The following is a 26,889-nucleotide window of genomic DNA, read 5'->3' as shown; positions in this document are numbered from 1 at the left end:
TGCTCTGGTTTTGAACCAAAGCAACTCTAGCTTTAATGGATGTAATCAGAGGCTCTAGAAAGGTACTTTTTCCTTTCTTTCTTTTTTCTTTTCGCTTTTCTTTTTGTTGTTGTTGTTGTTGTTGTCTTTTTTGGTCTTTTTATGGCTGCCCTTGTGGCATATGGAAGTTCCCAGGCGAGGGATCAAATTGGAGCTGCAGCTGCCAGCCTACACCACAGCCACAGCAACCAGATCCGAGCCACATCTACCGCCTGTACCACAGCTCATGGCAATACCGATCCTTAACCCACTGAGCAAGAACAGGGATGGAACCCGCATCCTCATGGACACTAGTCAGGTTTGTTATCGATGAGCCACTATGGAAACTCCAGAGGTACTTTCCAATGATTTCCAGTGATGTGCCAACTTAAGAACCTACCCTCCTCCTAAGATGTGATTCTACTCTGAAAAAGCCAATTTGCCATTTACTGATTGTATGACTATAAGCAAGTTCCTTTTGGCCTTGGTTTATTCACCTGAGAAAGTGGGATATTAGGGCCTATCTCAAATGAGCATTTAGGGATTACATTAGGTGTTCCCTGGCGGCCCAGCTGGTTAAGGACCCAGCGTTATCACTGCAGCAGTTTTGTGGCAAGGGTCCGATCCCTGGCCTGGAACTCCCACATGCCCCAGGCATGGCCAGAAACAAGGGGTCGGGGGGATGACATTAAATAATATGTGTGAGACTCTGTGTCTAACACATGATAGGAGTCAATAAATGTTAAATACTTTTTAAGTTATTGCTATAGTCCATGACTCCCTGAGCCTCGTATGTAAAACAGGTAATAACGCCCAGGTGGAACTGATATAATGAGAATTAGAGATGATACATGTAAAATGCTTAGCTTGCCTGTGCTGAGTCCCAATACATGAGATCAATTTTTATTATCATGCTATTCATGCTTTAAATAACTGGCGTTTTAATAGGTCAGAAGAGAGACCTTATAACTTATGCTAATATTCAGCTGCTCATGAAGCACTCGTGTTCAGAAGTGACTGGGCTGTGCTTTTGAGGACAGGTGTCTCAGTGTTCACTTATCAGTTACCTATAGTAACGATGCTGCGATTCTTTCATCAGCATTATTAGAGCCCCGAGAATCCATGCGTGCATTAAAAAAGGATGTTAATACAGTAGAGAGGGTGAGGTACAGTCAAAGATTAAGGGACTGGTCGGTTGAGTCTTTGACAGCGGACATCTCCCCACAGTGCTGCAAGCAGCATGGACCATTGTGCTGGGAAATGTAGACCTGGTTTGATTTTTCTGGGGTAGTCTTTGTGCGTTGCTATGGCAACCGTGTACATTTTTCAAATGCTAGACTTCAATGGGCAACATATATTCTTTTACTTCAGCATATTGATCATACGGGAACAGATGGCAGTCATACAGGAAAATTTAGAACCAAAATCAACTTGTCCCTAAAAACCAGCATTGTATCTTTTCACTGAGGCAGCCGAAGTGTTGTACAAGGAACCAGATTTCATACTAGTCTCTAAACCAATCAATCAATCTTCTTTTTAACCATTCTGAACCTAATTTTTCATTTCTAAAATGGAGAACTATCATTCCTTTCTGATGTCTTCACAGGAAATTAAAGAAATGGTATGAAATTGCTTAGAAATTCTTGAGTGCCAGGCAGATCTAAGGAGGCAGAAAACCTATGGGTTTGGAATGTATGCTTTGAAATGGAAGGCACAGAGTTTAAATTCCCTCTTCCACTAGTTAGCCAAATACTTAACCTCCCCAAGTTTTAGTTTTAGGTTTCTGTGAGAAACAATTGAAATGGTGCATTGAGATGCCTGCAGAGTGCCTATAAATTGTAAACCTTCTGTAATGATGGTTATTGTTTAGACTTCATCACTCACTCCTGAATAAGCAAGAGCGGTTTAAACTGCTTTTGATTGATGCTTCAACAAACCATCATGTTCTACGATGCAGAAATCTTGTAAGGTAACTGAGCCTTGGATTTCTTCCATAGTAGAATTTAAGTTTCTTGAGTAATAATAGGGCCTCTTGTTGATGCAGTAGCCTCTCAAAGCAGTCCCACAATGGGCTTCCCCATGCCGTGCCAAAAGCAGTTTGAGCACTTTCTCTGATCGAAATTTCATTACAGGTCATGGTCCCTTTGTCTCGTGTTTATTTGTTTGTTTGTTTGGGAGGAGGAATGGGGGGAAGTGGTGAAGACTGGGTTAGTATGTTAGTATCACTATTGACAGTAACCAGTTATCTACATGACAAAGCTAATTTCACGCCCAAGTTTTGATCTTCGAAAAGAGTGTTTTACTTTGGGACGTTTCTTCTGCACGTTCCAGTTACTCCTTTTAAGGTTTTTGTCAATAACAGCCCCATTTTTCTTCTGGTATTTTCTTTATAAAGAAATCAAGCGGAGAGATGTTGGGCTCTTGAAACATGCCACGTTGAGTAAACCCTGCACATTTTCAGCCACAAAAGTAGAGTGTTAACCCAAGCCCCTCCAACTATCCATGAACATAAACAGGGGTTGGGGAGGGGGGAGACTCACTTCCATGTCAGAAGTTTATGCTTCTGATATATCTGGCAATTTCTTTGAAAGATGAAAAAGTTTCTTCTCTGTCTAGGTCTAAGATTTAAGCCCTGTTCACTTTTCTTGAGAGCAATTTTTCATTGTTGGGTATTTTCAGTATGTTAGGCAGTTTGCTAAGCACTGTAAACACACTTTCATTTAATCCCAGTAACAGCCTTTTGACCTATTACTATTACTAACCCCATTTTCAGATCAGAAAACGGAGGCTTAGAAAGGTTAACTAGTATCTCAGGAGCCACATAGATAGAAATCAGCAAGGCCAGGATTTGGCCCCAGCTCTGCTTGACTCCAGAGCTAAAAGGCTTGCAAGCCCCAAACAGGAGCTTGGTGCTCCCGTTTTGGAAAGGAGCATTTTAGGATGGAGACCAAAGTTGCCTCTGAACAAGAGAGTCTTGTTCGGGAATACGAGCTGAGTTCTGAGTAGAGCCAACTTTAGTGTTACAGGGAGAAACCCAGACATTGTTCTTGCTAAGTTTTGTGGAGCCTGACACTAGTCAGTTAATACTGTTGAACTCACAGTGTCATTATCTGGAACACGAAGGAAATAGTTCCACGGTGGTGGAATGGGTTAAGGATCCAGCATTGTCTTTGCAGTCCGTGGCGTTGCCACAGCTGTGGCATAGGTTGCAGCTGCAGCTTGGATTCAGTCTCTAGCCTAGGAACTTCTCCGTGCCATGGGTACTGCCAAAAAAAAGAAAAGAAAGAAAATGAAGCAAACAGTTAAGGGGATCATAGGGATTCCTTGTCTAAAGGTTCCCTGCTGGAAGGAATCATAATAGCCAGACATCCAACCTCCTACCTGATACCTATCCCTCCTACTCTGTATTCTTGCCAAAGAATAATCCAGCTGTTGCCTAAACATCTGTATTCAAGACTCGCCATGTTCCACGACTGCCCGTGTTTTGGGCTTGTGTTGTTTAGAGAGTCCTACCTTTAATCCTAAATTTTCTCTCAACAAATTTCCATGTATTGGCGTTCCCACTGTGGCTCAGCAGTAACAAGCCCGACTCGGAACCATGAGAATGCGGTTTCCATCCCTGGCCTCTCTCCATGGGTTAAGGATCTGGCGCTGCCATGAGCTGTGGTGTAGGTCACAGATGTGGCTCAGATCTGGCGTTGCTGTGGCTGTGATATAGGCTGGTGGCTACAGCTCTGCTTCAACCCCTAACCTGGAAACTTCCATATGCCATGGGTTTAGCCCCCAAAAGACCCCCCCAAAAATGTCCATGTATTGTGAGATCAGTCATTTAGTTAATTGTTCCTCTAGGGTTGGAAATTGAAGAGGAACAGTAGGTGTATGTTTCTGATACTCTACAAGGTCCTTATGACTGAACAGAGCTTTTACCTTTCAATCAGACATGCCTCTTACTCACATTGGTCTTTTTCACAGCACACAGCTGTCTTCCGGGCACACAGTGGCTGTAATGGGCATTGACTTCACACTTAGATACTTCTACAAAGTTCTGATGGACTTACTCCCAGTGTGTAACCAGGACGGTGGCAACAAAATAAGGTAAGCCCTTCGGGGACACAAGACCTCTCTACGTGCAAAATAACAAAGAAAGGGATGTCAGGTATCTTTCGCTAAAGGCCAACCACGCTGTCATGGTCAATACCAGCAACTGAGTCCATTACCTGGATGTGTTCATTCTTTGATTTTTCTAAGATGCATGCCATTTATGACGGAGACAAACAGATTTGGCTTCTAACAAGGAGAGTTCATGTGGCACAGAATTCTCTAAAAGGTCTTGTTTCTCTAGGAATCAGTCATTACAGGTTTCCCCTATCGTGGGGGCTAGAAAGACCAGAGGGTACTCTTGGGTAGTACTTTTGATGTTAACTTAGTTACTAAACCAAAGCCTTTGTGAGGTTTTCAGCCGCTTAGACTGTTCCTTTGTACATTTCCCCAGAAAGAGGCTCATGGAACGGAAAGTCTTTGCCGCCTGAATTTCAAAAGAACATGTCTGATCAAAGTAAGGGCATCCCCTTGATTTAATACAGGCCCCTTTTAAAAATAGCTTTCTCATTTCACTCTCATGGCCCACGCGTCATATCACTGCTACATTTCACATTGGCCCTTAACAGGGAAATGCAGGATTTGCGGCAAACTGTTATGATGAATAAAGAGTAAAAAAGAGCAGAATCTAGCCTTGATTAGAGCAGTTCTAGCTTTACTTATCGGTGTTTCCGTCAAATATATTTTGTATTTCCCCTGCATATTGTATCTTATGTATGTTTGTTCATCGAAAGAAAAGATTATATGGTTTGCTTAAAATGTGTCCCTATAAATACTCAAGGCTGCTGCTTTCAGACTCGAACTCCCCAGAAAAAAAGGGATAACGTCTCACTTTATACATTCTTGCAAAAATCTTTGAGCTCATCTTACTTAGACTGGGTGATTGCCTTCTGTACAAAGTAGGTGAGTGACCTCAGCGTCCAGGATAAACTATATGCCGGGTGACCCAGAGCCCCAAGAAGAATGTGTCTGTCACCTGACTGCCAGCCTTCCTCTCTTTGTCCATGAATATTTAGGGAGCGCCCGAGATACATGTAGTTTGTGTCAGGGCTAGAAAGACGCTCTCAGCAGCTTATAAGAATGAGGAATGTCATTGTCTTGGCACAGGTGCTTCATAATGGAGGACAGGGGTTATCTGGTGGCGCATCCAACCCTCATTGACCCCAAAGGACACGCGCCCGTGGAACAGCAGCACATCACCCACAAGGTATTTGTTGCGAAGCTAGAGCCCAAGTTCTCCAGCGGGCTGTGGCTCATGTATCACATGGCGTCTGCCTTCCGTTCTGCTTAACCTTGACAGGAGCCCCTGGTAGCAAATGACATCCTGAACCACCCCAACTTTGTAAAGAAAAACCTGTGCAACAGCTTCAGCGACAGAACGGTCCAGAGGTTTTATAAATTCAACACGAGCCTGGTGGTAAGTCGATTGCCCAACCCTCTCATCTCCCCTCCAGCTGTGGAATGTGGGTTATATCCGCATGGTGGTTGCTTCTGGCTGTTTCATTGCCTGGGAATTAGCATGATGGGACGGGACAGGACCTTAGCCCCGCTCCCCCATTTGACACTTGTGGGATTTCAAGCCCAGAATGGAGAAGTGAATGTTTTAAAGTCTCATGCTTGGTATTTTGGTTTTTTTGTGGAGAGACTCACCCAACGAAAGCCCTTTGAAAAGTCTGCTGAGGTGTGTTCCTGCATCCTGTATAAATGCATGTGGTCCTCTCTCCTTGTCGTCTAAAAGTTATTCGGTCTCCTTAAATTCCTCAAGCCAGGTTCGGTTAGTTCTTGGTCATCCACCTTGTTAGATGAGAGCCCTCATGTAGATCATCCCCCAATTTTTTTTTTTTTAGCTTAGAATACTCTTGTGACTTGAGGTGCTGCGAACTTACCTAGATACAGTTAGGTATTTATTTAGAAATACTTATTTATTATTTCTTTATATATACTTATTATTTAGATAAACCTATTTATTTGTAAATACGCCTCGCTGAGAGAAAACTAAAATGGATAATCATAGAACCAACATTCAAAAAAGTGTTCTCAAGGAGTTCCCGTCATAGCACAGTGGTTAACGAATCCGACTGGGAACCATGAGGTTGCGGGTTCGATCCCTGGCCTTGCTCAGTGGCTTAAGGAGCCACCATTGCCGTGAGCTGTGGTGTGGGTCGCAGACGCAGCTTGGATCCCGCTGTTGCTGTGGCTCTGGTGTAGGCCGGTGGCTACAGCTCCGATTAGACCCCTAGCCTGGAATCTCCTTGTGCCACGGGAGTGGTCCTAGAAAAGGCAAAAAGACAAAAAAAAAAAAGGTATTCTCAGGAAGTAAATGCATTCACAAGTCATTCCATGTGTCATTAAGAAATTGTTAACAACGAAATTTCCCCTTGCTGCTCAGCGGGTTAAGAACCCAACTGTTATCCATAAGAATGTCTGCTCAATTCTGGCCTTGCTCAGTGGGTGAAGGCTCCAGCGTTGCAGCAAGCTGCAGTGTAGGTCACAGATGCGGCCCAGATCTGATGTTGCCGTGGCTGTGGCCCAGCCCGGCAGCTGCAGCTCCGATTTGACCCCTAGCCTGGGGACCTCCAGATGCCGCAGGGGCGGCCTCCAAAGAGAAAGAAAAAGTGATTGCAGAACCAATGGCCTGAGAAGTAGGAGAGTTTTAAAAATGCATCTGTTAAGATAGTGCATTCAAAGGAGGGGAAGTCATTGTTACCCTGCTGAACCCCACACCCATGCCGAGGGGTCCTTTCTCTAAAGGAGACTTTGCCGAACATGAGTGTCCACAGAGGGAAACCGTCAGGTGAGGTTGTCACGGCAGAGTCTGCCTTACTCTGTGTATCTTCTATCATCTGTACGATGAGTTCCTGAGTCTTCAGCAGACAAGCCAGGATACTCCAGGAGAAATTTTGGAGAGGTCCACATTTTCATGGAATATGAATTCAAATAAATTCTCAACAGCCCAAGTTATTTCAAAATGGAATTGGCACATTCCTGGTTATTGGAGCTAATAGGCTGAGACGCCTGTGTTGTCGCTTGTACTGTGAAGGTGGGCATCTTCTGGCAGCGGAGAGATCGTCTAAACCTCCAAGAACCCACTCTGTGCCACGATTCCCAGAGTGAGTGAGTGAGTTATGCTCACCGTGCACACCGGGCCTGAGATTCAGTAATTGGCATATTACCTAGGACAAGTGCCAAAAAATAACCACACTGACCCCTACAACGCTGCTTTAGAATCCTCGGCTTTCTGATATTGTGGGCAAATAGAATATTTCACGAAGCTGGCTATCACACTTTCTGATGATAGAACAAAAAAAGGATGCCTGCTTTAGTTGGATTGTTCGAATATTCTAGAAGCAGGAAACTGGCCTCTTTAAAGCATCTTTGGGTTTTAAATAATTGTATTATTCTAGAAGAGAAGTTTATTATCCAAGGGAAGGTGGGGGAATGCATGTTTTTGGACTGATTAGGTTTGCCTTTGAGTAGATTTTAAACTATTCCTTACCTGAAAGTTGTCTTTCACTGCTTCTTGCAGTTATTTTCATTTTGTATTATTATGTGTTTAAAAAAAGATGATAAAACCGACTATAAAAATGTTATCTATATATGCATAGATTCAAGAATTACTAATATGTACACAGTGTTAAAAGAGAACTATCTCTGACTAATGGTAATCACAAAAAAATTTCTCTTTTCCACATTTATAATAATGACTATATTACTGTTGTAATCAGAAAGAAATGAAGTTTTATTGTAAGCTCTTTTCAGCAGCTGGTTGAAGGGTTGTTTCTATGTTTTCTTTCCATTGTTGTCTGTCACTTCTGACACCTCTGTTGTCTATAGGGGGATTTGACAAACCTTGTGCATGGCAGTCACTGTTCTAAATACAGACTGGCAAGGATCCCAGGAACCAATGCGTTTGTCGGCATTGTCAACGAAACATGTGACTCTCTTGCCTTCTGTGCCTGTAGCATGGTGGACCGGCTGTGTCTTAACTGCCACCGGTAAAAATGGGATGGGTCATATTTTCTGTTTTCCACACTATTGAATATTTTAACTGATGCCACAGCAAAATATATATAAAGGAGTTTCCGTCATGGCTCAGTGGAAACGAATCTGACGAGCATCCATGAGGACGCAGGTTCGATCCCTGGCCTTGCTCAGAGGGTTAAGGATCTGGCATTGCTGTGAGCTGTGGCGTAGGTCGCAGATGTGGCTCAGGTCCCGTGTTTGCTGTGATATAGGCCAGGGCTACAGCTCCAATTCTACCTCTAGCCTGGGAACCTCCATATGCTGCGGGTGCGGCCCTAAAAAGATACATGTATAATGCTCAGATGCATCCTAGAGAAAAGGGAAGTCCTGGTTACAGATGCATTAAGAGCTTTGTTATTTGTAGCATCCTTGTTCAAAAAACAGTGGATTGAGGCCCATTGCATGTTTAAACCTTTGGTGATAACTTTCTTTTACTGTCCCTTTTAACTAGCACATGGTGTCTTTATTTCACTGCCCTCAGGGCATGTATAATATAGTTTATCCACCTTCTGCATGGTTACTTTCTCTTTGCTTTTCAGAATGGAACAAAATGAATGTGAATGTCCTTGTGAGTGCCCTCTAGAGGTCAATGAGTGCACTGGCAACCTCACCAATGCAGAGAATAGGTAAGTAAAGCGGCGTGTGCATGTGTGTGTGTGTGTGTGTGTACACTACGTGTTTATACTGGGAGTATACATATACTGGAAGTCTTGTTTATAAATTTGCTTTGGGTTGGAAGTATAAGAAGGTGATTTATTTTAATGATGGAATTGTTCTGTGAGCCAGTTTTCAAACTCCCTAATGTCTTGAAATGAAGTCTCCTTTCAGGTTTAAATATAAATGCAACACAATTGTTGAGTGTATGTCCTACCTGAAAAAACATGAGACTGTTGCAAGCATTAACTGAGTGCCTTATGTGCCAGATACTGTATGCCCAGTAAGTCATTTAGTTTCCAAATTAAGCCTTTGATAAGCAGGTAGAAATCTTTCACACGCGCATGCTCACACATAATACAGCATTGTTTACATCAGACCGGATTGGCCCAAGGTTTCTTGTAGCCAAGTGGCAGGGCCAGGGTGCTATCCCAGATCTGGGTGGTACTGTCAGGAGCCAAGGTCATGGAGGGTTTGGAATGTGGGTGGTATCGATCTTGACTTCCGGACTTGCTCCTGCATAGAAACCCAAGTTGTGAGGTGCACCAGGAGCCAGTGACGTACACAGCCATCGACCCCGGCCTGCAGGATGCTCTTCACCAGTGTGTCAACAGCCAGTGCAGTCAAAGGATGGAAAGTGGGTAAGCAGCGCCTGGGGCTCATGCCACGTCCACATCATAGCGGCGGGAAGAGAAGCTGGCCAAGACTAGGGACGGGCAGCCTCATTGAGCTTTTCCTGCTGATATTTCTCATTCCCACTCTTGTCTTTTTTTAAAAAGTGTACCAGTTTCGCAGATCAAAAACTGATTTTTACAAGCCTTTTATCCCCCAGCTTCAGGGTTACTCGGTTTCCACTTGTTACAGCTCCTTGGCACGTGTACCATATGTTCGTAGCCTCATCTGTGGATGGGAAAGTTCTTCAAAGAGGAGGAGGAGGAAGAGAGGAAATGGCATGAAGAGCAAGGGCAGGAGCCAGGGGTCCTGGAAACAAAACTGCACTCTGTGTGTGACACATTGAAACTCCTCAATTATTTTTTAGAAAGCAGATATGCTTGGAGTGCCCGTCGTGCTCAGTGGTTAACAAAGCCGACTGGGAACCATGAGATTGTGGGTTCGATCCCTGGCCTTGCTCAGTGAGTTAAGGATCCGGCATTGCTGTGAGCTGTGGTGTAGGCCGGCAGCTGCAGCTCTGATCAGACCCCTAGCCTGGGAACCTCCATATGCCGCGGGAGCGGCCCAAGAAATGGCAAAAATACAAAAAAAAAAAGAAAAGAAAAGAAAAAGAATGAAAGCAGATATGCTTCCTGGCAGTTCTGAGAACTAAAAACTTCGTGTCCCCAGCTCCCTTCGCCTCCTCCCTAGGTGTTTGGGACTAGTCTGCTGCAGGTTGCCAGCCATCTGACTAAACAGAGCTAGTGGGTAAAGGGGGGCAGCCAGTCCTCCTTTTGGTATATATTTTAGCAAAGGAATGGTAGGACATGGGATAGATTCATTTGACGTGGTGTGCAATAACCCAAAGCCAATTAAGCTTGCGAAACACTGTGTATTCTCTTAGAATGTCATAATGCACATAACGTATTGAGAAATTAACAACAAAGAAATCTGTTTACCTTATGCAGTATTTCCCAAACTCCTGCTTGTTTCCATGCCCATCACCCCTTATGTGTGCACGGTGAGCATAACTAACTCACTTACTCTGAGAATCGTGGCACCAAATGGGTTCTTGGAGGTTTAGATGATTTCTCTGCTGCCTAGAAGATGCCCACTTTTACAGGAGAAGCGATAGCCAGGAATGCTCCAATCCCATTTTGGAATAACTTCGGCTGTTCAGAAATTATTCTTTTTTTTTTTTTTTTTTTTTCTTTTCCTTTTTAGGGCCGCACCCATGGCATGTGGAGGTTCCCAGGTTAGGGGTCAAATCAGAGCTGTAGCTGCCAGCCTACACCAGAGCCCCTGCAACACAGGGTCCGAGCCACGTGTGCGACCTACACCACAGCTCATGGCAATGCTGGATCCTTAACCCACTGAGCAAGGCCAGGAATCGAACCCGCAACCCCATGGTTCCTAGTCGGATTCATTTCTGCTGCACCATGACGAGAACGCCTAAGAATTTATTCGAATTCATGTTCCTCTAAAATTTGCACTTCTCAAACATTTCTCCTGGAGTATCCTGGCTTGTCTGCTGAGGACTCAGGAACTCATTGTACAGATGATAGAAGATACACAGAGAAAGGCAAACTTTCATATGACTGCCTTCCTCTGATTATGCTAGACCTGGGGGATGCTGGGCCAACATCTAACAAGCCTTGGGGCCACATGGTCTTTGAAGATCATTTTGAGTCCTTCCGCCCTCATCCATGCATGATGTGTGGATTTCATGGTTTCATTCACAGAGAGCAGTTCTACTTCTCTCATCCCCAAGTTGTTGAGGGACATAAAACAGGGCTTCCTCGGGCAGACTGCTGCCCTCCTCCTTTTATAAGGAAAGGAACTGAAAGCTCAAGGAGCCGCAGCATCCTGCAGTGAGTCATGGCCCTCCCGAGAGCCGCCTGAGCCCAAGGCCGTGTGCTCTCCCCCTCCTGACAGCGCCTTCTGCAACATTCAGCATCGTCTTTCTGGCAGGGACTGCTTTGGCGTGCTGGATTGTGAATGGTGCATGGTGGACAGCGATGGCAAGACCCACCTGGACAAATCCTACTGTGCGCCCCAGAAAGAATGCTTCGGGGGGATTGTTGGAGCCAAAAGTCCCTATGTCGATGACATGGGGGCAATAGGTATGTTTGAGGGGGAACCCAAAATATTTTGATACTCGAATGCATATTTTCTTGCCCCTCTCCTAAGACGAAAATCTTAAAATGATTCTCCATCCTACTTCCCTGATTCCTTTGCCAGTAGGTTTTAGTCGCAAAACCGAGGCAAATAATGACTTTCAAAGCTGGCTAGATAATTCTGTGCAGCAGAGTGAAGGGCCATCTTTCCTGCCGAATTGTGCAAGCCTGGAAATTCGTTTCCACAGAGCTTGTTCTGAGAAGTAGCAGGTCTGATTTCTGCATGGCTGAACTGCAGAGTTGGTATGAACGCGAATCCCAGCTGTCCAAAGCGCGGGGCCAGTGGTGGAGTGACCACAGCCCCTCTGTTCTGCAGCTGCACCGCTTCTGAAGGCAGAAGCCCTATGGTTCCAAGTCAGTATTTCAGGCCTTGGGGATAACAGAAGCCAGTGCTATCCAATGCCCAGGATGGCTTGAGGCGGAGGCGGGGTGGGGACTATGATACTCTTAGGAGGATTGATGCTGGGATCAGGCCCCAAGACCTCAAAAATACTGCTGTGTGCCTCCCCTGAGATTCTCCTTCGGGACTGAACACAAGCTCCTCAGGCTTAGTTGGCAGGTGAATAGATATCTAAACCTTTGGCTCACGCTTCATTCTAACATCTCCCCGCAGTATCCCAACAGTAGAAGAAGGCGGGAAGGGGTCTGAGGTCACATACAACGGTGGGACCAGGTTAGGACCTGGATGAAGGGACCATGCTCTAAGAAGTCACCTTTTTTTTTTAATGGTCTTTTAGGGCCGCACCTGTGGCATATGGAGGTTCCCAGGCTGGGAGTCAAATCAGAGCTGCAGCTGCCGGCCTACACCACAGCCACAGCAAGCTGGCATCCGAGCCTCATCTGCGACCACAGCTCATGGCAACACCAGATCCTCAACCCGCTGAGCAAAGCCAGGGATTGCACCCACATCCTCATGGATACTAGTCGGGTTTGTGAACCACTGAGCCACAGCGGGAACTCCCAGAAGTCACTTTATATGCCCACGTGCAGGTTCCCACTGAAAAGCTCAAATGGTGTTTTAAAAGGAACCCGTGAGCTTTGAAATGTGATCCTTCTGGGGAGGTCATGTGCCTGACCCACTGAAGTAAATGGTATCAGGTAAATACGTGCTGAGAGACCCACACCGCCCGCCCTCACCTGGGTACTAAGAGTAGCCCACACCCCAGAGCTGAGCCCCTCAGCTGGGCACTACATGTATAAGTATACTCCAGTCTCCTGCTTTTTTGGGGCTTTTTTTAGGGCTACACCTGTGGCACATGGGAGTTCCCAGGCCAGGGGTCTAATCAGAGCTGCAGCTGCCAGCCTATGCCACAGCCACAGCAACACCAGATCCGAACCACCTCTGCGACCTATGCCACAGCTCGTAGCCACACCAGATCCTTAACCCACTGAGCGAGGCCAGGGATCAAACCCACATCCTCTTGGATACTAATCAGGTTCTTAACCCACTGAGCCACAATGGGAACTCCCCACCCGCTTATTTTCCCAGGCCTTGCCGATGGTGTCCTTGTTCTGCCAAGCAGCCACCATCGAATTTAAGCACCAGGAATGAAAGGCAGCCACTATGCCCGTGTCCTGATGGGTGGCCTTAAAGGAATGCAAAGCTTAAGGCAGCTGATTCTACGTCTTCACTAAATCCCTTCCCGCTGTCTCACCCCCATCCCCAGCATCCCCCTCCCGCGGGAAAGCTTTACGAAGGGCCTCTGTTTGTTTTAATGAAGGTGATGAGGTTGTCACGTTGAACATGATTAAAAGCGCCCCAGTGGGCCCCGTGGCCGGAGGCATCATGGGCTGCGTCATGGTCCTGGTCCTCGCCGTGTACGCCTACCGCCATCAGATCCATCGGCGCAGCCACCAGCACATGTCTCCTCTCGCTGCCCAAGGTGAGCTCGAGGTGACTCCCAAAGCTTCTGAAGGAGGCAGCAGGCTTCCTGGGGAGGCTGCCAGGCCGGAAGGATGGGGACCCATTGGAAGCCTTTACGCTCCTGTAAGAACAGCTCTGTGTCTTTTGCTCCCGTGGAGTCGATTCTGAAGTCTCCAAAGCCTGCTTCTCTCTTTCACTCCCAGCTCAGTCTTTAGGGCCTAAACCCCACAAGCCCCATCTGATGCCTCAGAAAATCCCCAGATCCTCTTGTCCTTACACAGCTTTCGCCCACCACGGCCGGCCTCCGGAAGAAGCCAGTCGGGGGGCTGGGGTGCGAGTGGGAAGTAGCATTCCTCACTCGGCTCAAAGAGGCTGCTTTTGCTGTTCCAGAAAGACAGGCCAAAGATACCTCAGATCGCTATTGGCAAGAAGGTGAATCTCTTCTATTTACAGCTGTTATTGTAGCGTGTGAATGGAAACCATTCAAAGGAACTTCTTAGGAGGGGATACGTACTGGAAGTCAGATACAGAATGATTCATTGGCAACCGTGGCTTCCATACCAAGAGTTAAATGGGGTATCTCTGCTCCCTGGCAAGACAAAACCATGTAATGACCATCTGTATCCTCCCTAAAGCCCGAGGGATGTGTTCCCCTGACCTCTGTGGAGATAAGACTCATGCATGATTTTTCTGAAATTGGTCAGAAGCCTGGCAGCCGTCATGATAAGTTGATGCTGGGCTATTTCACTGTGGTCACAGCCCTGACCGGGGATCCTGGGATCACATGGTCTGACTTGGTAGCAAAGCTCTTGGTAAGATCCGGTTAGAGCCAGGCTCCCTGTCTTCATCCAGGATTCCCTCAGGCTCGGCTTTTCAAGGATGCTGTTAACATCAGCGTCATCAGCCGAGGTCTTAGACCCCTTCCTTCCCTTTCCAGCACATGAGGAGAGGATTAAAGATCTCTTAGCCTCAATCCACTTCTCTTCTCTTTCTGGCTTCAGAAATCGATCTCAGGTGCCCCTCCTGATGCTTCGCCTCTTGTTCTCCCACTTGTGATTCCTGCTTAAAACAAACTAGATTCCTCCTTAAAACAAATTAGATGGGGCGTCAGTTCATTCCCGTTGGAACGCTGTCGCCCAGCCATCACACGAGCCTTCTGCAGGGTCTTGATGTGGGTGACGTTTTTCGATGACATAATCGTGTTTCTCTCTTTTTAACGACGGGCAGAAATGTCAGTGCGTATGTCCAACCTGGAGAACGACAGAGACGAAAGAGATGACGACAGCCACGAGGACAGAGGCATCAGTGAGTATCCAGGCAGGCTCTGCAGACCGTGTCAGAGGAGGCTAATCTGTAACAGAGAGTCTTCTTTTTTTTTTTTTTTTTGCTTTTTAGGGCCACACCTGCAGCATGTGGACGTTCCCAGGCTAGGGGTCCAATCTACAGCTGCCAGCCAACATCACAGCCACAGCAACGCAGGATCCAAGCTGCGTCTGTGACCTACACCACAGCTCATGGCACCGCTGGATCCTTAACCCGCTGAGCAAGGCCAGGGATGGAACCTGCATCCTCATAGTTACAGGTCATTTCCACTGAGCCAGGATGGGAACTCCCCAGATAGTCTTTCTTGTGTTGAAACTTAAGGTGCTTTGATATGATGGGATTCTTTCCCTGCCGCCCCTTCTCTCCCCGTTTTCATCAGAGTTAAAGCATAGGCATTGGCTTTGTTTTAGGAAAATCTCAGAAGTTTTCATGATGTTCTTTGTTGCATTAAGTGCTTTGGTCTAAAACACCTCACCCTTCCTTCTGTTTATCTTCCTCATTACTTTCCAACGTAGTATTTTAGAAAGGGAGTCATCAACTCTGCGTTTTTTAAAATCCCTTAACTAATGTCTACAGCTTTGGGGGAGGTAAACAAAGCACTTTCTACATCAAAAGAGAGAGTTCCATTCGTGTTGAGATACTCTGGCCTTCACTGTTTAGTGTATGTCTTTTTCGTTTTGTTTTGTTTTTGCTTTTTAGGGCTGCACCGGTGGCATATGGAGGTTCCCAGGCTAGGGGTCGAACCAAAGCTGTAGCTGCTGGCCTACGCCACAGTCACAGCAACATCAGATCCAAGCCACCTCTTCGACCCACACCACAGTTCAGAGCAACGCCAGATCCTCAACCTACTGAATGAGGCCAGGGATCGAACCTGAAACCTCATGGTTACTAGTCAGATTGGTTTCCACTGTGCCACGACAGGAAGTCCTGTTTGGTGTCTGTCTTGTTGGTGCATGTTGGAGAGACATAATTGGGGATCTCTTGCTGCCCCAGTCCCAAAATCAACTCCACTGACCCTCAGAATTTTTGAAAAATGGCTTATTCTAGCTTCCCTAGGAATAATTCCCCCACCGAGTAAATGAACCTGCTCGGGGCAAGTGCACTGGACGATCCTGGCCTAGGGGTGACTAACCATCCTTGCCTTCCCACAGTCAGCAATACTCGGTTTATAGCCGCGGTCATCGAACGGCACGCACACAGCCCAGAAAGGAGGCGCCGCTACTGGGGTCGCTCGGGAACAGAAAGTGATCACGGTAAGGCCTGGCTTCCTGGTGCTCTCGTGGGCCAGTGCTCACACCCACCCTGCTCTCTCTTTCCTGTTCTGTGCTCGGTAAATGATTTTAACAGCGTTTTCCAAAAAGACACATGCCACCATGACAACATGAACCCCAAGGGAGTTTTGCTGATGGCTCAGCCCCCCCAGGTGTAAAGAAGGTGACCTCGGGGCCACACAGGTCCCCTCCTGGGTTTTCTCCATAAATAAGGACTCAGGTCATCCAGTGGAACTTGCTCGCTGTCCAACCTGATTCTCAGCAAACTGGCATCCTCAGAGGTCCTGCTGCCCAGCGTTGCTGGTTGGCAAACACCAGCACCATGTACGGCTCTCTGGGCCTGGCGAGAGTCCACGCTGTCCTCTGGCATCCCCCGCCCTGATCTTCTGCCTGGCCTGGAGCCTCAGGGAAGCCTTCACCAAAGAGACAACCCATGCATTGGGCCGTGAAGGAGGACTAAAGAAAATGAAGGGCAGGAGTTCCCGTCGTGGCGCAGTGGTTAACGAATCCGACTAGGAACCATGAGGTTGCGGGTTCGATCCCTGCCCTTGCTCAGTGGATTAACGATCTGGCGTTGCCGTGAGCTGTGGTGTAGGTCACAGATGCGGCTCGGATCCCGCGTTGCTATGGCTCTGGCGTAGGCTGGTGGCTACAGCTCTGATTAGACCCCTAGCCTGGGAACCTCCATATGCCGCGGGAGCGGCCCAAGAAATAGCAAAAAGACAAAAAAAAAAAAACCCAAAAAACCAAAAAAACCAAAAAAAAAAAAAAATTAAGGAAAAAAAAAAGAAAGAAAAGAAAATGAAGGGCAAAAGATATTAGAGGCAAAGAGATTCTTATGTACAAAGTCATGAGGCTGTGTAACGGGCCTGTAAGAAGCTCAGGAAGGGTCAGAGCTGAGTCGTGAAGAGATGCTAAGTAGTAAATGAGCTACCAGTTATCCAGTGCACATTCTGTACCAAAGGCATGGCCACCACATGCCTTCCCACCTCCCCGATGTCCACATGGCTTGTCACAGATTACACCAGGTGTATCCTATTTCTCTAGACATCCCTGGTCCTGTTCCACAAAAATATAATAGACGTATAGGTCCTTGCCTGCAGTTGTCACGTTTTTTTGTTTTCCACCTAGCTGTTCAATTTATGGAGTTCCCATCGTGATGCAGCAGAAACGAATCCGACTAGGAACCATGAGGTTGCGGGTTCGATCCCTGGCCTCACTCAGTGGGTTAAGGATCCTGCGTTGCCGTGAGCTATGGTGTAGGTTGCAGATGTGGCTCAGATCCTACATTGCTGTGGCTATGGTATAGGCTGTCAGCTGCAGCTCTGATTAGACCCCTAGCCTGGGAACCTCCCTATGCCATGGGTGCAGCCCTAAAAAGCAAAAAAAAATAATAGTAATTTTCCAGAAATCTTTCTTTTCTTCCCAGAAGCAGAACTTTTTTAGTGCATAAATAATGCATTTATGCTTTTTCTATTCTGCTTTCACGACATCCACCCTAAAAAAAAAAAGAAAAGAAGTGTTCTCAAGCAGTGTGCTCCCACACCTGTGCTAAAAGATGCAGGAGTGGGTTTCGTCAAAGCAACCTCTGTCGCCTTTTACACAACAGCCAGGTATTCAAACTCCCTTCGGAAAATAGGAGAAGCCAGACTTCTGATTTGTAAATTGGAGACTCTTAATTTGGGCTCTGAATGACACTGTTCCCATCAACTAAATAGAAACTCAGGTTTCTATGGAGAGTCAAAGCAGAACTTAAATTTCTCAGTTTCTTTGACTTTCTGCCTTTTTTTCCAGGAAGGAAAAAAAAGAAAAGAAAGAAAACCTTTGAACCTGCATAAATTCATTCTGCCAGGCAGTTCTGTGCCTCTCCTCCTTTGAATAACAAAACAGGTTTGAGGCTACTAAAGTTCAACAGAAATGATTTCTTATTCAGCAGAAATCCTGAGTCCCTTCCCTCGCTTTCTCTCGCCCCTGATGGAAGCGGCTTCAGCACAGAAATTGGAACGCTGAGTGGCATTTCTGGCGTTCCATTCGCTCTGCCATTGTCTTAGTAAAACGGCATACGAAGCCACAGCCGAGATAAAAGCAATGGTGCGGTGTCAGGCTCTGAAAGCCAAGGAGTCTGGCTAAGGGCTTGCTTGCTTTCATTTTTCACAATAATTGGATCCCTGGTATCCCCAAGGAATGAAAAATAGGTTGTCGGGCAGACAGAAGGCAACACCCAAAACGGTGGAAAACACTGACATTCCACCGAATTCCAAATGTGCCCCAGAATCAACAGCCCTTAACCGCGTGCTGTCACATCCCTGAACCCGGGTGGCAGGTCCCTCAGAGGGGCGACCTCAAGTTGAGGTCCCTGCGATGCCTAGAGGAGGAGCCGTCGGTACACGCTAAAACCCGACCGTCTGACCTGGTGGTTTCGTGGCGCGTGACTTGCTCTGGCGCGTGTTCTTTGGGTGAATGTCCTGGGCCTCTGCCCCTTGCTGGGCCCAGTGGAGGGAGGCAGGGAGCAGAGGGCTTGTCTGGAATCCCACCTCTCCCCTTCTCCCCACGTTGTGAGACCTTAGCGAAGCTCCTTGAACCTCGATTTCCTAATAAGTAAGACAGGATTAGACATTTTTCCCAGGTAAAGCTGTCATGGGGATTCCGTGAAATTCTATATGGCAGACGTGAGCTCAGGGCTCACGTCTCACCTCCATACCTACTTCTGCCCGCAAGGAATTCACAGTCCATCTCGAAACCGTACAGGCGTGCATGTGTTCACAAGACTGATAAAAGGCCAGATGTGACGGCTTCCTTAAAGAAGTGGAATGAAGGCGATGGGGACCTAGTACACTTTTATCTGTATGAACATCATGGACGATCCAGGGGGCAGGAGGCCTTGGCGCCGGCCTTTGAACCGGTAGGATGGCGGTGCCATGGCTCTTGGGTACCCAGTGAGTGTATGTTCACAAGTTCTTGGGTCCAGTGCAAAAAAGAAAAGGAAACCTCAGAGGAACGAAATATCTAAGTACTGAACAGACGAGATTTTCATGAGGGGTGATATTCCTAGAATTAAAACCAAACGGCAACTATTACATATTGGATAAGCAACAAGGTCCTATTGTATCGCACAGGGAACTATAATCAATACCCTGAGATAAACCATAATGGAAAAGAATGTGTGACTTTTCTCTATAGCAGAAATTAACACAACATTGTAAATCCACTATATTTCAATTAAAATTTGTTTTTTTAAGTTTTTTTAAAAACAAAAATATCTTTATTATTCCTTAAAAAAAAAAAAATTCTGAATGTTCCCAAGCTAAGCTTGGAGACATCAGGCTGCGTTTTAACTAGAAATATTTCATGTGGCCAATAGTTTGGAATTTTAAAGGAATCTCATTTTAATTTTTGTATCTTAAAAAAAAAATTGCTCAAAATAAGAATGGTTTTTGAAAAGGAGAAAAATTTTTGTCGGTATTCTAACACCACTTAGAATGATTGTTTCCCACACTCGACTATTAACTGCTATGCTCTATTTGCCCATTATTTTTGCTGAAAATGTGTTCTATCTAATCACCAACTGGCTTAGTTTTAAGTTGAAAACCACCAATATGCATTTGCTCCTTGTGATTCTGCTTTGGTTACTGTCTTATTAGAAACTTTATACAAATGTATATTAAGGAAAGTTATTTGGTAAAAAGGAGATTTTTTTTTCCCCTAGTGGCATAAATTCCAAAAGAAAAAACAAATACCGAACATTGAAAGGCTGGTCAAAAACTGCCTAGTACACCACAAAACCATTTTCTGGAGCTGTACGGATACTCTCCTGCAGTTACTCACTGTGACCACAAGGTGGCGAGTGAGTCCCCTGAGGGACCTAACAACCCTTGCCATCAAGAGAAATTTCTTAAGCACCTTCCAGATAAACACATCAGCGGACTGCCACAGCGCAAAAGCCTAATGTGACTCTTTGATTCCTAATGGGTGCCTGGCCTCCTTCCCAAAGCCTGTTTCCCCTTGAAATTAACTTTGCGGGAACTTTTCTGCATACACCCTCTGAAGAGTAAAGTTTTTCTTTGAAAGTATTTGTAAATATCCTCTGTGTTTTAAGTAGTGCTGCCTCCTGCATGCACTGTCTTGTGCATCACTGTTCCCAACGCCCCCACAGAATCGCCTGGCGCTGAGTAAACACTCAATTAATTTTCTAAGTGAGAGCATGTGTTTGGCTCTCTCCTCCTTCTCTGCCATGTGCTGCTCCCTCCCTCCAGATTTCCATCCATTATTAAGATGGGAGGAAGGCTGAGTAAGTGACAGAGGGGTTGAGCAATAGTGTCACCCTGAGGGAGTAAGACAGAGTGGCCTCAGAGTGAGGGGTTCACTTTGGGGGTTCACAGAGTGAGGGGTTCACTGCTGGGGTTCTCATCAGAAAGCATTGGGAGAAATGAGGGTGCCCCAGAGCTGGCCTGGCGACGGCTGCACCATCACCACCACCCTGGATCTGTGACCAGCCTGGTTCTGAGCATCCCTGGACTCTTTAAGTCCGAATGCTGGAGGGGGTCCAATGAATCCGAGAGCATCGTCACTGTTAGATGAGACTGGGAAATGTCACACCAGACAAAGCCACAGATCACTGCTAAATTTATCAGTGCCATCACTTTAGGAAATAGTTATGTGGTGAATTTTTTTTTAATTAAGCACCTGCTTTGAGTGAGGCAGAAGTCCTTCTACTTTAAGAAGGCGTTTACTACTGGACAAGACAGCCCTGTTTTTTGCATCTAAGATAGGGATGTGCACAGAATGCCGTTGAAGCTCACAGAAGGGACAGCAGAACCCCTGTGGGTGGGTATGGCTGGGTGGGGTGGGTGTTGGTTGGGAAGACTTCCCGGAAAAGACCTTCAGATGGAACAGGAAGCACCATAGCAAGACGAGAGAAGGGGGGAGGGGGAGCCAGGCAGAAGGACCACCATGCATTGTGCAGCATGAATGTGAAAATGAGCTGTCAGTTACAGTGGGTGCTTGTAAATGAGCAGAGACAGGAAGGCATCCAGGAGGTATTGGGAGGCAAAATGAAGACAGCCTCGCACTAAAGCCTGGCCAAAAATAATCGACACTGAGATTTTTGCTAAAACTTGTCTCCTAGTCCTTGAGTCCATTATGTGGAGAGCACTGGTAGCTGAGGTTTTAGAACCCACATTTCACTCTAGCGTTAGCACTACCGAAGCCGAGAGGCTCATTCTGGCTCCTAATCTCCTAATCTTGGGTAAAAGGGTCACTGTTCCCCCAGCCTCAGAACCCAGAAATCTGGACCTTCTCCGAAGGTGTTAACCCTCCCGGCATCTTCACCAGTAAGTCCCTCTGGTCACCAGAGCCAGCCCTTCCCTGCGCCTGAATAGTGGCCTGCTCCTCTTAGACACGCCCCCCTCAAGGGCCTTGCCATCTCTTTGGGCTGATGCTCCAGCCCCGACTTGGCCTCTGAGCCTCAGATCACTCCTTCCTTCTGTCATTGCCATCCACCCCCCACCCCTGGCCCAGCCCAGAGTTATCGAAGCCCCGACTCATAGCTCTGAGCAGCCCTCTGGACCTCGTCTCAGCCTGCCCGTCCAGCCTCCTCTTTGCTCTTCCTCCCACACACAAAGCTCTTCCCCTTCCTCACGTCCACGGAGCCTGCCATCCTGCCACGTCTCTGCACAAGCTCTTCTCCCTGCCTGCAGTGCCTCCCACCCCTTTCTGTGCCTAGGGACCCCCTTCTGTCCCATAAGGGCCACCTTGAGTGTCCCCTCCTCTGGGATCCTAAGCCAAGTTGGTGGGCTTTTGTGTTCCTTTGTTTTGTGCCTGTGTTTCCCCTTCTTGGCTGGAGCTTCACAGAAGGTGGGGCCTCACAGCATCCCTTTTTCTATCAAGCCCCCAACCTGGCATCTGGCACCATGAGGGCACTCAGTAATAACAGCCACACAACCAGAGACTCCCCCTCCTCTGCCCTGACTTACAGCTGGTGTGCCTTTCTGGCTGGGTATCTCCACGTGTTACACATACACTTTCAAAATCAACACGTGCCAAAGCAGGATTCCTTTCCTTCCCTGAGACTCGGGATCTCCAAGTCTCCCTCATCCTGACTCTGAGTTGCAGCCTCCTTAACCACCCCTTACTCTCAAGCCCCCCGCATCCAAATTGCTGACCACCTCTTATCGTTCCCACCCCCGAGATGTCTCACCTATCCCGTAGTTTTAATTCCCTGTCTCTCCTCTGAGCTGTTGGGATAACTTTCCAACTGCTTCCCTCTCTTTCCTTTGTAGTCGCCCTCCAAACTGCCACCAGAACTCTTCTTAAAATACAGAAATGAGTTCCTTGGTGGCCTGATGGCTAAGGATTTGGAGTTGTCACTTCCATGGCGCGGCTTCGATCCCTGACCTGGAAACTTTGCATGCCACAGGTGCAGCCAATAAATATATATATATATTTATAAATTATCATGCTATATTTTTTCTGGTCTGCCCCAAATTTTGTATTGTCTCCCCATTTTCTATGCTTGGGTATCGCCTTTATAATCTGACTTGAACTCACCTTTCTGCCTTCCACCTGCCCGCATCCCCAGCTACCTGCTGGCACTCATCCCAGCAGTATAGGAACAGCCTTGTGTTTCTACACATCTTAGTCATGTTCATCTGTTGCCTTGCTCCTATCCCCTTAACCAAACTCCTATTCATCTGTTTAAGCCCAACTAAAGTTTGAGTTCTTCTGGGAAGCTTTCCCTGTCCCCTAGCCAGAATTAGGGGATTCTGTGCTGGATTTTGACCTCCATTCTAGCAAGTAGCATTATCTGCGCGAGAGTAACCTCACTTTGTAAGTATGTGTCTCTTAGTGGGGAAATCCTTTTTTTTTGTTTTTTTTTTGTCTTTTTGCCATTTCTTGGGCCACTCCCGCGGCATATGGAGGTTCCCAGGCGAGGGGTCGAATCGGAGCTGTAGCCTCCAGCCTATGCCAGAGCCACAGCAACGCTGGATCCGAGCCGCGCCCGTGACCTACTTCACAGCTCACGGCAATGTCAGATCCTTAACCCACTGAGCAAGGCCAGGGATCGAACCTGCAACCTCATGGTTCCTAGTCAGATTCGTTAACCACTGAGCCACAATGGGAACTCCTGGTGGGGAAATCCTTAAGGAAAAGAGACATCCCTCATTCGCATTCATACTCTCTCCTTTCAGCCTTGTGATGGACTTTGATAAATGAATCATTGACGTGAACTATGCTTGTCTTTATTTTATTTCTCGAGCACTGGTTTCTGAGCTTCTTGTGCTGGGATTGAGTTTTCATCTCGTCTCTTGCAGTGCCCAGCTCGGTGTCTTATGCATAGTAGATGCCCCATAAATATTTGTTGAGTTAGACTGAGAGAATTCTGTCATTGAGCAGCATTTCATTGAGACAGAGAATCACCTTTCTCATGTTTGCATGAAGCATGCGTTTTCAGCCACAAACTATTCCTGCTCGGCAGCATGCAAGCACATCAGTTTTGCAGCCACAGATGTGACCAGCACTACCCATGGGTGAGTGCTGATTGATGCTAACTATAGATGCAGCAGAAATATTAATGAGCTGTCACTTCTCAAAATTCTTAAAGGGGATTTTTTTTTTTTTTTTTTGCAATATTTAAAAACACGCCAAGGCTCTTGGAATGGAATCCTTTGATCAGCAAGGGCATTTTCTTTTGAAATATGTATTACTTAGAATACTAAAAGAAATTAATCTTTAAATACAGTGAGCCAGCTTACACAGAGAATAGCTGATTCCTTTGCTCATTGCTCCGGGCGTGTGTGGCGTTAGCGTTCTGTTAGGCACTGGAACTCAGGCTAGTTCCTTAACCTCTCTGATCATCGTCTCCCTCACCTGTAAAACGGATGTTAAAACGGACAGGACATCAGTGCCTGCCTTGGCGCAGGTGCAGATGATGGTGACAGCTGTTTTTGTTCTTACTGTGGCAATACATTGAGGCATGTTGCAGTGCCTTTTTTTTTTTTTTTTTTTTTTTTTTTTAATTTCCTCTAAAGTAAAAGATAGCCATCATCTTATCTCAGGGAAAAGTAGCACAGGATATTTCCCCATGTGTCCGTTGTGGTGATCTACGGATCGGAAAGGATTGGGGTGCGTTTCGTTTTTGTTTTGTTGGCGTGGGGGATGGGTTTTTGTTTATAGTGTCAAAACGATCACGTGACTATGTGTTTATCGTGGAGTAGTTTTCAGACAATGGTGCGCCAAAGATCTCTTTTTAAAGAGTCCCTTCGGCGTCTGCTGACGGCTTGCAGACCGTGGCGCTTCCGTAGCAGGAGGGAGGAGCTCTTCCCAGTGTCCCCACCTCTGAGGTGACACCTCCCCGCACCTGGCAGCTCTCAGCCGCTTGTTTGTTGTGTTCGCTCTCTAGGTTACAGCACCATGAGCCCCCAGGAAGACAGTGAAAACCCCCCGTGCACCAACGACCCTTTGTCGGCCGGGGTGGACGTGGGAAACCACGACGAGGACTTGGAGCTGGACACCCCGCCTCAGACCGCCGCCCTCCTCAGTCACAAGTTCCACCACTACCGCCTGCACCACCCCACGCTGCACCACAGCCACCACCTGCAGGCGGCCGTGACCGTACACACTGTGGACGCGGAATGCTGACCCCGCACCCCCATCTGAAAGGTGGGATCTGGGAGCTCCCGAATGTCCTAGCGGGAAACAGAGCCAGCCTACCATCCAGGAGAGCCCCTTGGGTTTGCGCGGTGTCCAGAGCGGTGTCACTCATCTTCCTGCCCGTTGGCACATCCCGACACGAGAGGAACCACGGCCCTATCACATCGGTGAGGGTGCGAGGGTGGTTCTGAAACGGAGGGGAAACACGTCTGGTGAATAAACCCACCAAGATACCAGCGGAATGAACAGAAGGCAGACCTCTAAACAGAGACGAAACCTATAAATGCAGCATTGGGAACCTTTCGTCAAGCTGAGCCAGAGGAATGTTCCGAGGAGCCAGAAACATTTGGCTCTCCCTAGCTGGAAGAGAGAACAATCTGCTCCACCAGACACTGGGAACGTGGCACATCCCGAGCGCAGTGCGCGCTTGCAAGGCTTCCCTTGGTTTCTGAGCGGTACCTGGATACCACGGTTGCTATGGAACTCGCGCTACGCTCTAAACGATGCATCTCAAAATTTCTAAGTAAAGGATTATTTTTCTACTATTTATTGAACTTTCAAACACTCTCAAACTTTGGGGGAAAGACAAGGAAACACATGAGAAATCGTCCCTAGCTGTTTTGTGTGTAATGAAGTGTTAAGGAGTTCTCTTTCTTATTTAACTGATACCATCCCACTGCCTCGCTCCACAAAAGGGGAAAATGAAGAAATCTGTCTTTCTGATTTGTTTACATACATTTGCTTTAGAACGTCATGTCATGGAACTACACATCTGGATTTGCAATTCAGTATTCTTTCTCTGTGTTTGACAGAGGCGGGGAGGGGCAGAGGAATCTAGCTTTTAAAGAAATGTTACATTTCTTTTTAACTCATTCCCATTTCCCATCATACAGTGCTTTTCTTAGGTTTCGTAGAACCCCAGCCTCTCAACTAAGGGAGGCTTGGCTTATGGTCCTTGTTTTAGAGACTATAAATTTTAAAATGTCCCACTTTGATTCCGGGACTATTGAACACAGAAAGGAAGAAGTTTGTCAAATTCAAAATTCTGATTCTTAATCAAAGATTTCTTTTGAGATCCTAGTTAAAAGCTGCTGCCAGTTGTCCAAGAAGATACCCACCAAACTGCTTTGTGATGTATACCGAGGTGAATCAAATCTGGCTAGTAGAACATGGGGCATTGTAACTTTAAAGTAGTGTTCTAATTACAGTGATGTATTTTAGATTCACATTTCGTGATCCAAATATGTTATAAAGATATTCTTGCACCGTGTGTGGTAAATCTCCGTTTATATGTAGTTGGAAAAAATTCACTGATGTTTTAATGATAGGGTATTACGATATAATGTAAAGTAAAAAAAAAAAAAAAAAAAAAAAATTGGTTCTTCAGCCGTACAGAAAGTAAACTATATGTGTGCTATCAGGAAACCTCTTCATACTGTGTATAAAATTGCAGTCTAGTGAAATAAAACTGTATGAATGGACAGTTTTAGTGGCGAGAGTGATTTGTTCATGGACCACTTCTTCGATTCCAACGCAAATTACATTCACTTTGTAGTGGAACCAACTAGCAGGTCAGTTGCCAGACCAAAAGGAAGCCTCCTTTCAACGCTGCAGTCACCTTCAGGGGCTTTCTGACCGTCTTGAAGAGGCAAAGATGTTTAAGACTATTATGGGATAAAACGAGAAGCAAATAAAATGTGTGGACCCTAACTCCCCCTTGCCGAGCATCTAAATCCCTGTCGTGAATAATAAAGAAATGACTGTTCTCTTACTGTCGGAGGGAATGAGTGACTTCCCTGTCTTCCCAGGAGATGACACTTCTCCATGGAATACTGGGGTCTTTCTAGAGGTGAGAACCTTTGTGTTAGGACACTAGACTCTTGATAGAGGGGAACTTGGTGCTTTTGAATCCCAAAACTTAGAGCTTAGAAAATAAAATACGGACAGCCTACTCAAAGACAGTGAGAGAGACGTATTCTGTGTCTTTAGTGATAAGAATCTCTCCCCATCCAGAACTTTCGGGGAAAGAAGTTGAATGCTTATACCTAAAGAAGAACATAACCAAGTTTTGCAGTTTCCGGAGAAGAAGACACACAGGTTTGTGCAGTTTGGGTGAAACTTTTGATTTTTTTTTTTTTTTTTTTTCTCCGCTCTTGTAGCA

At 46.4% G+C, this 26,889-nt stretch overlaps 1 protein-coding gene across 8 annotated transcripts in view; it reads left to right on the top strand.

Annotated features, from left to right (window-relative positions):
* Positions 1-26,211, top strand: part of CACHD1 (cache domain containing 1) — a 404,129-nt gene extending 377,918 nt beyond the window's left edge. For all 8 annotated transcript variants that reach the window (XM_084964826.1, XM_084964829.1, XM_084964828.1 and 5 more), the window contains 11 exons: positions 3,991-4,113; positions 5,224-5,323; positions 5,417-5,533; positions 7,951-8,111; positions 8,679-8,765; positions 9,318-9,434; positions 11,416-11,567; positions 13,343-13,504; positions 14,713-14,790; positions 15,960-16,061; positions 24,478-26,211. In XM_084964826.1, coding sequence (XP_084820952.1) covers positions 3,991-4,113; positions 5,224-5,323; positions 5,417-5,533; positions 7,951-8,111; positions 8,679-8,765; positions 9,318-9,434; positions 11,416-11,567; positions 13,343-13,504; positions 14,713-14,790; positions 15,960-16,061; positions 24,478-24,716 — 1,438 coding nt within the window. In that variant the 3' untranslated portion in view covers positions 24,717-26,211. The remainder of the gene's footprint in view (positions 1-3,990; positions 4,114-5,223; positions 5,324-5,416; positions 5,534-7,950; positions 8,112-8,678; positions 8,766-9,317; positions 9,435-11,415; positions 11,568-13,342; positions 13,505-14,712; positions 14,791-15,959; positions 16,062-24,477) is intronic.
* The last annotated feature ends 678 nt before the right edge of the window (positions 26,212-26,889 follow it).

This window comes from Sus scrofa, chromosome 6 (assembly GCF_054392235.1).
Source record: "Sus scrofa isolate SSC_HxYL_T2T_F1_AM1 chromosome 6, Sscrofa_HxYL_maternal_Yorkshire_Landrace_v2.0, whole genome shotgun sequence".
NCBI classification, from domain to species: Eukaryota; Metazoa; Chordata; class Mammalia; order Artiodactyla; family Suidae; genus Sus; species Sus scrofa.
The sequence above is the reverse complement of the archived record's forward strand: the minus strand, read 5'-3'. Positions and strand labels throughout refer to the sequence as shown.